Source organism: Nerophis ophidion, linkage group LG01 (genome assembly GCF_033978795.1).
Source record: "Nerophis ophidion isolate RoL-2023_Sa linkage group LG01, RoL_Noph_v1.0, whole genome shotgun sequence".
Classification (NCBI taxonomy): Eukaryota; Metazoa; Chordata; class Actinopteri; order Syngnathiformes; family Syngnathidae; genus Nerophis; species Nerophis ophidion.
Genome location: NC_084611.1, coordinates 9,277,180 through 9,289,212, shown reverse-complemented (window position 1 = coordinate 9,289,212; position 12,033 = coordinate 9,277,180). Strand labels below are relative to the sequence as shown.

General features: G+C 41.2%; 1 protein-coding gene across 1 annotated transcript in view; it reads left to right on the top strand.

Moving 5' to 3' along the window:
* Positions 1-12,033, top strand: part of malt1 (MALT paracaspase 1) — a 73,104-nt gene that overhangs the window by 32,465 nt on the left and 28,606 nt on the right. Inside the window, 5 exon segments of the mRNA XM_061895560.1 lie at positions 4,870-5,073; positions 5,145-5,322; positions 5,387-5,458; positions 5,514-5,641; positions 5,724-5,864. Coding sequence (XP_061751544.1) covers positions 4,870-5,073; positions 5,145-5,322; positions 5,387-5,458; positions 5,514-5,641; positions 5,724-5,864 — 723 coding nt within the window.

Below are 12,033 nucleotides of genomic sequence, written 5' to 3'. Positions count from 1 at the left end.
ATCATTGATATATAAACTATCAGACTGCGTGGTCGCTAGTAGTGGGTTTCAGTAGGCCTTTAAGATGGCGGCAAGTATTGTAATCAATGAAATACTCAATTTGAGACATGATTTTCATCAAAATATGACTTGTATCGGTGATTTTTCCGCTGTTTTGCTTTGACTTTCAGAAATTGAAGGGAAAGTTCACATTACCCTTTAGTCGACTAAATCTACTGTAGTTTTCGTCGACTATAATCCTATGATATTTCGTCAACTAAAACTAGACTAAAACAAAAACAATTTGAATAACTAAATTATGACTAAAACTAAATTACATTTTAGTGAAAAGACTATGACTAAAACTAAATCAAATTTTGCTGTCAAAATTAACACTGCATCACTGCACCAAACCGGAAATGCTGATTATCGGTCCTGCTAGACACCGAACTCTATTTAATAATACAACTCTAACATTTGACAACCAAACAATTAAACAAGGCGACACGGTAAAGAATCTGGGTATTATCTTCGACCCAACTCTCTCCTTTGAGGCACACATTAAAAGCGTTACTAAAACGGCCTTCTTTCATCTCCGTAATATCGCTAAAATTCGCTCCATTCTGTCCACTAAAGACGCTGAGATCATTATCCATGCGTTTGTTGACTTTCAGAAATTGAAGGGAAAGTTCACATATTACCCTTTAGTCTACTAAATCTACTGTAGTTTTCGTCGACTATAATCTTAAGATATTTCGTCAACTAAAACTAGACTAAAACTAAAACAATTTAAATAACTAAACTAAAATACATTTTAGTCAAAAGACTATGACTAAAACTAAATCAAATTTCGCTGTCAAAATTAACACTGCATCATTGCTATATAAACTATCAGACTGCGTGGTCGCTAGTAGTGGGTTTCAGTAGGCCTTTAAGATGGCGGCAAGTATTGTAATCAATGAAATACTCAATTTGAGACATGATTTTCATCAAAATATGACTTGTATCGGTGATTTTTCCGCTGTTTTGCTTTGACTTTCAGAAATTGAAGGGAAAGTTCACATATTAACCTTTAGTCGACTAAATCTACTGTAGTTTTCGTCGACTATAATCCTATGATATTTCGTCAACTAAAACTAGACTAAAACAAAAACAATTTGAATAACTAAATTATGACTAAAACTAAATTACATTTTAGTGAAAAGACTATGACTAAAACTAAATCAAATTTTGCTGTCAAAATTAACACTGCATCACTGCACCAAACCGGAAATGCTGATTATCGGTCCTGCTAGACACCGAACTCTATTTAATAATACAACTCTAACATTTGACAACCAAACAATTAAACAAGGCGACACGGTAAAGAATCTGGGTATTATCTTCGACCCAACTCTCTCCTTTGAGGCACACATTAAAAGCGTTACTAAAACGGCCTTCTTTCATCTCCGTAATATCGCTAAAATTCGCTCCATTCTGTCCACTAAAGACGCTGAGATCATTATCCATGCGTTTGTTGACTTTCAGAAATTGAAGGGAAAGTTCACATATTACCCTTTAGTCTACTAAATCTACTGTAGTTTTCGTCGACTATAATCTTAAGATATTTCGTCAACTAAAACTAGACTAAAACTAAAACAATTTAAATAACTAAACTAAAATACATTTTAGTCAAAAGACTATGACTAAAACTAAATCAAATTTCGCTGTCAAAATTAACACTGCATCATTGCTATATAAACTATCAGACTGCGTGGTCGCTAGTAGTGGGTTTCAGTAGGCCTTTAAGATGGCGGCAAGTATTGTAATCAATGAAATACTCAATTTGAGACATGATTTTCATCAAAATATGACTTGTATCGGTGATTTTTCCGCTGTTTTGCTTTGACTTTCAGAAATTGAAGGGAAAGTTCACATATTAACCTTTAGTCGACTAAATCTACTGTAGTTTTCGTCGACTATAATCCAATGATATTTCGTCAACTAAAACTAGACTAAAACAAAAACAATTTGAATAACTAAATTATGACTAAAACTAAATTACATTTTAGTGAAAAGACTATGACTAAAACTAAATCAAATTTTGCTGTCAAAATTAACACTGCATCATTGATATATAAACTATCAGACTGCGTGGTCGCTAGTATTGGGTTTCAGTAGGCCTTTAAGATGGCGGCAAGTATTGTAATCAATGAAATACTCAATTTGAGACATGATTTTCATCAAAATATGACTTGTATCGGAGATTTTTCCGCTGTTTTGCTTTGACTTTCAGAAATTGAAGGGAAAGTTCACATATTACCCTTTAGTCGACTAAATCTACTGTAGTTTGCGTCGACTATAATCTTAAGATATTTCGTCAACTAAAACTAGAATAAAACTAAAACATTTAAATAACTAAACTCAAATACATTTTAGTCAAAAGACTATGACTAAAACTAAATCAAATTTTGCCGTCAAAATTAACACTGCATCATTGATATACAGGTGCTGGTCATATTATTAGAATATGATGAAAAAGTTGATTTATTTAATTAATCCCATTTAGAAAGTCAAACTTGTAGAATGTATACATTCATTCCAAACAGACTGATACATTTCAAGTGTTTTTTTGCCAAAAAGGAGATGATTATAGCTGACAACCCTAAATTCAACATCTCAGAAAATTTGAATATGGTGAAAAGGTCAGATATTGAAGACACCTGGTGCCACACTCTAATTAGCTAACTAGCTCAAAACACCTGGAAAAGCCTTTAAATGGTCTCTCGTTTTGATTCTGTATGACACACAATCATGGGGAAGACTGCTGACTTGACAACTGTCCAAAAGATGACCATTGATACTTTAAAGAAGGAGGGCAAGACACAAAAGGTCATTGCCAAAGAGGTTGGATGTTCCCAGAGCTCTGTGTCCAAGCACATTAATAGAGAGGCGAAGGGAAGACAAAGATATGGTAGAAAAAAAGTGTACAAGCAAGAGGGATAACCGCGCCCTGGAGAGGATTGTCAAACAAAACCGATTCAAAAATGTGGGGGAGATCCACAAAGAGTGGACTGCAGATAGATTCAGTGCTTCAAGAACCACCACGCACCGACCTATGCAAGATATGGGCTTCAGCTGTCGCATTCCTTGTGTAAAGCCACTCTTGAATAAGAGACAACGTCAAAAGCGTCTCGCCTGGGCTCAAGACAAAAAAGGACTGGACTGCTGCTGAGTGGTCCAAAGTTATGTTTTCAGATGAAAGTAAATTTTGTATCTCCTTTGGAAATCAAGGTCCCAGAGTCTGGAGGAAGACAGGAGAGGCACAGAATCCACGTTGCCTGAAGTCCCGTGTCAAATTTCCACAATGGGTAATGGTCTGGGGTGCCATGTCATCTGCTGGTGTTGGTCCACTGTGTTTCCTGAGGTCTAGGGTCAATGCAGCAGTCTAGCAGGAAGTTTTAGAACACTTTATGCTGCCTGCCGCGGACCAATTTTATGGAGGTGAAGATTTCATTTTCCAACATGACTTAGCACCTGCACACAGTGCCAAATCTACCAGTACCTGGTTTAAGGACCATGGTATCCCTGTCCTGGATTGGCCTGTAAACTCACCTGACCTTAACCCCATAGAAAAGCTATGGGGTATTGTGAAGCGGAAGATGCCAGATGCCAGAGTCAACAATGCTGAAGAGCTGAAGGCCACTATTAAAGCAAGCTGGACTCTCATAAGACCTGAGGAGTGCAACAGACTGGTGGACTTTATACCACGCCGTATTGCTGCAGCAATTCAGGCAAAAGGAGCTGAAACTTTCCATGTTCATACTTTTCAGTTGGCCCACATTTCTAAAAAATATTTTTTGGTACTAGTCGTAACTAATATTCTAATTTTCTGAGATACTGAATTCGGGATTTTCAATAATTGTCAGTACTAATCATCAACATTTAAAGAAATAAACATTTCAAATATATCACTATGTGTGTAATGAATTGACATAATATGTAAGTTTCACGTTCTGAATATAATTACTGAAATAAATCAACTTTTTCATGATATTCTAATAATATGACCTGCACCTGTATATCAATGATGCAGTGTTAATTTTGACAGCGAAATTTGATTTAGTTTTAGTCATAGTCTTTTGACTAAAATGTATTTTAGTTTTAGTCATAATTTAGTTATTTAAATTGTTTTAGTTTTAGTCTAGTTTTAGTTGACGAAATATCATAAGATTATATTCGACGAAAACTACAGTAGATTTAGTCGACTAAAGGGTAATATGTAAACTTTCCCTTCAATTTCTGAAAGTCAAAGCAAAACAGCGGAAAAATCTCCGATACAAGTCATATTTTGATGAAAATCATGTCTCAAATTGAGTATTTCATTGATTACAATACTTGCCGCCATCTTAAAGGCCTACTGAAACCCACTACTAGCGACCACGCAGTCTGATAGTTTATATATCAATGATGCAGTGTTGATTTTGACAGCTAAATTTGATTTAGTTTTAGTCATAGTCTTTTGACTAAAATGTATTTTAGTTTAGTTATTTAAATTGTTTTAGTTTTAGTCTAGTTTTAGTTGACGAAATATCATAAGATTATAGTCGACGAAAACTACAGTAGATCTAGTCAGACTGCGTGGGTTTCAGTAGGCCTTTAAATTCATCATCTCACGATTTATTTATTTATTTTATGAACCTGTGTGGCAGGTTAATAAATTAGTTTTTATCCATCAAACCCACCAATCAATGTCAGTGGGCGGGGCCTATCAGGAGTGTAGTCCAATGATCGCTTGGGCTGACGCCTGGAAATGTTTCAAAAACGACTCAAACAAGTTTCAGGGCGTCATGAAAGAGTTACTTTTTAAGAAAGTTTCCATGCCAATTTCCCCGAGTCGTCCTCTCCCAGCGACGGACAAAGTGGCCTTGCTGATTGGAAACCTGACCTACCAGAACCACCCTAAGCTCAAAGCTCCCACGGTGGACGTGTACGACCTAACCAACGTGCTGCGGCAGCTCAACTTCAAGGTGGTCTCCCTGCTGGACCTCACCGAGTCGGAGATGCGCAACGCCGTGGACGAGTTCCTGCTGCTTCTCCACAGAGGGGTCTATGGTAGGTTTTCCCCCGAATCCCTCGCTGGAATGTTTTCTAGCAGGATGTGACGGAAGGCCCCGTCTTTGTAGGGCTGCTTTACTACGCGGGGCACGGATACGAAAACTACGGCAACAGTTTCATGGTGCCGGTGGACGCACCCGACCCGTACCGCTCGGCCAACTGCTTGTGCGTGCAGAGCATCCTCAAACTGATGCAGGAGAAAGAGACGGGGCTCAACGTCTTTCTCCTGGACATGTGCAGGAAGAGGTGAGTCCTTCTTTTCTAACTTTTGGCCAGGCGCAGGAGTCACCTCCGAATGTTCATCGAGCAGGAATATCCACGACGACAGCATTCGCAACGTGGTCCTGCAGGTCACGGCCAACATCGTCTTCGGATACGCCACGTGAGTGCTCCGCTGTTTATTCCCCCGGCCGGGTCTAGAAGTCTTGTGTTTGAAGGTGTCAAGACGCCGAGGCCTTCGAGTTGAACTCCAGCGGCCTCACCAACGGCGTGTTCGTCAACTTCCTGAAGAAGCGTCTGCTGGACGAGGAGAAGATCACCGTGGTGCTGGACAGAGTCGCAGAAGGTCGGACGACGAACATCACTTCCAGTGCGCTCTCCGAACAATTAGATGTAAAGATTAAAAGCCTGTTCCCCGTGCTGTGCAGACATGGGCCAGTTCGACGCCACCAAGGGGAAGCAGGCGCTGGAGATCCGCAGCAGTCTGTCCGAGCGAAGGGCCCTGAACGACCCGGTGCAGCCCAGCGACACAGACCAAGTCCACAGTCTCCAGTGGGCCAAAGCGCACGGTAACTTTGACAGGAATCAGTTTGCCAGATGGGACATGTCCGTCAGGTTCAAACACTGATGACATCTATGTACTGCTTGCCTGTGTATCGGCTGGGGACATCTCTGCGATGCTGATCCGCCTCCGCTTGGGATAGTTTCCTGCTGGCTCCCCTGTGAACGGGACTCTCGCTGCTGTGTTGGATCCGCTTTGGACTGGACTCTCGCGACTGTGTTGGATCCATTGTGGATTGAACTTTCACAGTATCATGTTAGACCCGCTCGACATCCATTGCTTTCCTCCTCTCCAAGGTTCTCATAGTCATCATTGTCACCGACGTCCCACTGGGTGTGAGTTTTCCTTGCCCTTATGTGGGCCTACCGAGGATGTCGTGGTGGTTTGTGCAGCCCTTTGAGACACTAGTGATTTAGGGCTATATAAGTAAACATTGATTGATTGATTGATCTACAAAGGGCGGGCATAGCTCGGTTGGTAGAGCGGCCGTGCCAGCAACTTGAGGGTTGCAGGTTCGATTCCCGCTTGTGCCATCCTAGCTACTGCCCTTGTGTCCTTGGGCAAGACACTTTACCCACCTGCTCCCAGTGCCACCCACACTGGTTTAAATGTAACTTAGATATTGGGTGTCACTATGTAAAGCGCTTTGAGTCACTTGAGAAAAGCGCTATATAAATATAATTCAATTCACTTCACCTCACAAACCCCGTTTCTATATGAGTTGGGAAATTGTGTTAGATGTAAATATAAACGGAATACAATGATTCGCAAATCATTTCAACCCATATTCAGTTGAATATGCTACAAAGACAACATATTTGATGTTAAAACTAAGGGTGGGCAAATTAATGCGTTAATTACGAGTTAACTCATCAATCTATTAACGCCGACAATTATTCAGGTGCCAAACGGCTCCGCCCCGGACTTGGTGATCGCACCGGTCGACGTGAAGGATTCCGGCTTTTACGTCTGCAGGGTCAACTGCGGCGACTCCTTTGAGTTCAGCCAGTGGGCTCAAGTGGCCGTTTTGGACGTGTCCGTGCCTAATGAGTTTTTCCTGGCCCTTATGTGGGCTCTGTAACGTGGATGTCGTTGTGGCTTGTGCACATACTTGCCAACCTTGAGACCTCCGATTTCGGGAGGTGGGGTTGGGGGGGGCGGAGGCGTGGTTAAGAGAGAAGGAGTATATTTACAGCTAATTCACCAACTCGAGTATTTCATATATATATATATATGTTAGGGGTGGGAAATCTATTAACGCCGACAATTATTTTATCGCACATTTGCGTATGTTGTTTATCAATCAATCAATCAATGTTTACTTATATAGCCCTGAATCACTAGTGTCTCAAAGGGCTGCACAAACCACCACGACATCCTCGGTAGGCCCACATAAGGGCAAGGAAAACTCACACCCAGTGGGACATCGGTGACAATGATGACTATGAGAACCTTGGAGAGGAGGAAAGCAATGGATGTCGAGCGGGTCTAACATGATACTGTGAAAGTTCAATCCACAATGGATACAACACAGTCGCGAGAGTCCAGTCCAAAGAGGATCCAAGACACAGCAGCGAGAGTCCCGTTCACAGCGGAGCCAGCAGGAAACCATCCCAAGCGTAGGCGGACCAGCCTTATCTTACTGATAGGATGCAGTGTGTCTCCCATAACAATGTGACCTCGGACTACGTTAAGGTAACGTGTGGAGTTCCCCAGGGTTCGGTCCTTGGCCCTGCACTCTTCAGCATCTACATGCTGCCGCTAGGTGACATCATACGCAAATACGGTATTAGCTTTCACTGTTATGCTGATGACACCCAACTCTACATGCCCCTAAAGCTGACCAACACGCCGGATTGTAGTCAGCTGGAGGCGTGTCTTAATGAAATTAAACAATGGATGTCCGCTAACTTTTTGCAACTCAACGCCAAAAAAACGGAAATGCTGATTATCGGTCCTGCTAGACACCGAACTCTATTTAATAATACAACTCTAACATTTGACAACCAAACAATTAAACAAGGCGACACGGTAAAGAATCTGTGTATTATCTTCGACCCAACTCTCTCCTTTGAGGCACACATTAAAAGCGTTACTAAAACGGCCTTCTTTCATCTCCGTAATATCGCTAAAATTCGCTCCATTCTGTCCACTAAAGACGCTGAGATCATTATCCATGCGTTTGTTACGTCTCGCCTCGACTACTGTAACGTATTATTTTCGGGTCTCCCCATGTCTAGCATTAAAAGATTACAGTTGGTACAAAATGCGGCTGCTAGACTTTTGACAAGAACAAGAAAGTTTGATCACATTACGCCTGTACTGGCTCACCTGCACTGGCTTCCTGTGCACTTAAGATGTGACTTTAAGGTGTTTACATGCTTTTATTTTTTTAACGCCTTTTCTTAACAAGATGCCGTCGCCCGGCGTCGAGGGGCTCTTGGTAAAGATGGAACATTTGGCAAAAATACCGGACAATTCTGCAAATTTCACGGCTGGCTTACAGCGTGGTCACTCCGGGATCACTTACGACCGCCAGACAATTCTGGATGTGGATATATCGGGCCGTTTTGGACTGAATGACGCGTGCATGCTAGACCGGCTAGCTAGCATGGGAATACTTTGCCGGCTACATCTGTGAAGCAGCGGAGTATATGTGTTGTCTGTCTATTTATGAATAATGCAGACCAGGAGTGTTGGCTGAGTTCTTAACATTTGCTTTCAGAGCGTGCATATCACAACATACAAGATGCCGTCATGGCGACACAACCTATACCGGGCTACCGCGCATGCTCCTCACTCCTGTTGCATGCTGGGTAGGGTAGTTCTTTTTTTCCCTGGCTCATAACATCACAATATAGTACCATGTATATGATGCCTTCAGTTTATCAAAGCACCAAGCAAACAATCGGAAAATTCCCATCATATCAATTCCTAGATATGGTCATAATTATTTTAAGTGCACTACGCAGAATAAACACAACATTATTAATATTACTACCACGGATAATTTGATCAAAAATTCCCTAAAACAGCCCACTACCTATAATATAGGTTTTTTAAACATAAGACCCTGATAAAAAAAAATGTTTCTGCTGTTACCTCAGAAATTGCCTGTTCAGATGTTATGATTGTGGCTCATATTTATTTTCCATAACAAACAGGATAACTTAAATACCCTGGCAGTGGCAATAAGCTTAAATGTTTGTATTTACATTTTTGGAGTTGATTTTCATAAAATACGCTATTTAACTGCTACTGTTTAACAAGGACTGATTTAAATTGTGTTTGCACAACAAATGTTTTGGCGCTTTTGTTCATGTGGGAGAATATTCCAATAAAGGTGCACTACACACTACTTTTGAATTCGTTATTGGGCTTTGCGTATACAATGCAGTTAATCGCGATTAATCGGAGAAATTGTGCGATTAACTTCGATTAAAATTTGTAATCGTTGCCCAGCCCTAGTTAAAACTGATTAAAAAATTTTTTTTTTCAAAGAATCTGTAACTTTAGAATTCGATGCCAACAACACGTGACAAAGAAGTTGGGAAAGGTGGCAATAAATACTGATAAAGTTGAGGAATGCTCATCAAACACTTATTTGGAACATTCCACAGGTGTGCAGGCTAATTGGGAACAGGTGGGTGCCATGATTGGGTATAAAAGCAGCTTCCATGAAATGCTAAGTCAGGGGTCGGGAACCTTTTTGGCTAAGAGAGCCAAAAAGCCAAATATTTTAAAATGTATTTCCGTAAGAGCCATATAATATTTTTTTTAACACTGAACACGACTAAACGTGTGCATTTTTAAGTAAGACCAACATTTCTAGAGTATAATAGGTCTCTTATTCTTTGTAATAACATTGTTATTCCGAAGCTAACTGTGGAGGGGGCGTGGCCTGTGGGCCTGCAGTGAACTGGGGTGTTGCCAGGACCGGCCTCTAAATCCGCGACAGGTGCGTAGACGGCCCACCTGGGCCTTATTAGCTAATCACCTGTCACTCTGTTATAAGCAGCAGCCAGGAGGAGAGACGGGGTTGGGGCTGGAGCCAGAGCGCGAGCGAAAACGAAAGAGAAAAATACAATTGCTGGAAAGCAACTGAGGGACTTATTGAAAAATAAAACAATATTGTAACCCTGAAACAGGCTCTCATGTCGGTGCTTGGTGGTCTGAAGAACCCCCAGGAGGGCCAGCCCCACACTAACCAATACTAAATAAATAACTTCTTACCATTAACGCAACTTCTTGAACAGGTGCGGTAGAAACGGACGAATGGCTTAAAAATGCATGAGAATGTTTTATATTTTGAACATTATTTTTAACACTGTGATTACAAGTGGAATTATTCATTATTTATTGTGTTAAGCAATGCCAGTTCAGATTTATCCGAGAGCCAGATGCAGTCATCAAAAGAGCCACATCTGGCTCCCGAGCCATAGGTTCCCTACCCCTGTGCTAAGTCATTCACAAACAAGGATGGGGTGAGGGTCACCAATCTGTAGGCAAATTGTCGAACAGTTTTAGAACAACATTTCTCAACGAGCTACTGCAAGGAATTTAGGGATTTTACCATCTACAGTCCGTAAAATCATCAAAAGTTACAGAGAATCTGGAGAAATCACTGCACGTAAGCGATGATATTGCGGACCTTTGATCCCTCAGGCGGTGCTGCACCAAAAACCGACATCAGTGTGTAAAGGATATCACCACATGGGCTCAGGAACACTTCATAAAACCACTGTCAGTAACCACAGTTGGTCGCTACATCTGTAAGTGCAAGTTAAAACTCTACTTGGCAAAGCGAAGGGCAATTGATCGACAACACAAAGGAACCCCGCCGGCTTCGCTGGGCCCAAGTTCATCTAAGATGGACTGATGCAAAGTGGAAAAGTGTTCTGTTGTCTGATGAGTCCACATTTCAAATTATATTTGGAAACTGTGGACGTGGTGTCCTCCGGAACAAAGAGAAAAATAACCATCCGTATTGTTATAGGCGCAAAGTTGAAAAGCCAGCCTCTGTGATGGTATGGGGGTGCATTAGTGCCCAAGGCATGGGTAACTTACACATCTGTGAAGGCACCATTAATTCTGAATTGTCCGTACAGGTTTTGGAGCAACATATGTTGTCATCCAAGCAACGTTATAATGGACGCCCCTGCTTATTTCAGCAAAACAATGCCAATCCTCGTGTTATAACAGGGTGGCTTCGTAGTGAAAGAGTGCGGGTACTTTCCTGGCCCGCCTGCAGTCCAGATATGTCTCTCATCGAAAATTTGTGGCTTATTATGAAGCGTAAAATACGACAATAAGACCCCGTACTGTTGGAAAACTTAAGCTGTACATTAAGAAAGAAGGGTAAAGAATTCCACTTTCAAAGCTTCAACAAATAGTTTCTTCAGTTCCCAAACGTTTATTGAGTGTTGTTAAAAGAAAAGGTGATGTAACACAGTGGTGAACATGCCCTTTCCCAACTACTTTGGCACGTGTTGCAGCCATGAAATTCTAATTATTATTTGCAAAAAAAAAAAAAAAGTTTATGAGTTTGAACATCAAATATCTTGTCTTTGTAGTGCATTCAACTGAATATGGGTTGAAAAGGATTTGCAAATCATTGTATTCCGTTTATATTTACATCTAACACAAATTCCCAACTCATATGGAAACGGGGTTTGTATTAAACAGACAAAGAAGCAAGGAATTAAACAGAGACCAAATAAAATTTGTCTCAATGAGGAGAAACGCGTAGACACTGTACCCTTGTTCAGTCCTCCACCACGCTCTGACGAAAGATTGTACAGCTCCTCTTTTTTTTGGACTTTCCCACATTACATGGCAACAGCTGTTTCTAAAGGAAGGGTGGGTCGTAAACACCCGTTGCATTTGGTTACAAAACAGTTCAAAGAAAAGGTGCCTGGAGGAGGGGTCAGGTCCTGCTTCGTCTCCGCTTTGTAGATCTCGGGTCAAGACAAAATCTTCCTCTGGATTACAATACATCAAAGAAACCGACACCTTCATGTCGCTTCCCATCCTACACAGTGGAGTTTTACAAGCCCTTTCATGGGAAGATCAAAGACAGCTTTTGTCTGCTCGCCGGCAACTCATAGCAACACAAAGTTTTGTGATAACTTAGAGACAATTATTCTGACAATGTCAACTTATTTGACGCTGCTACA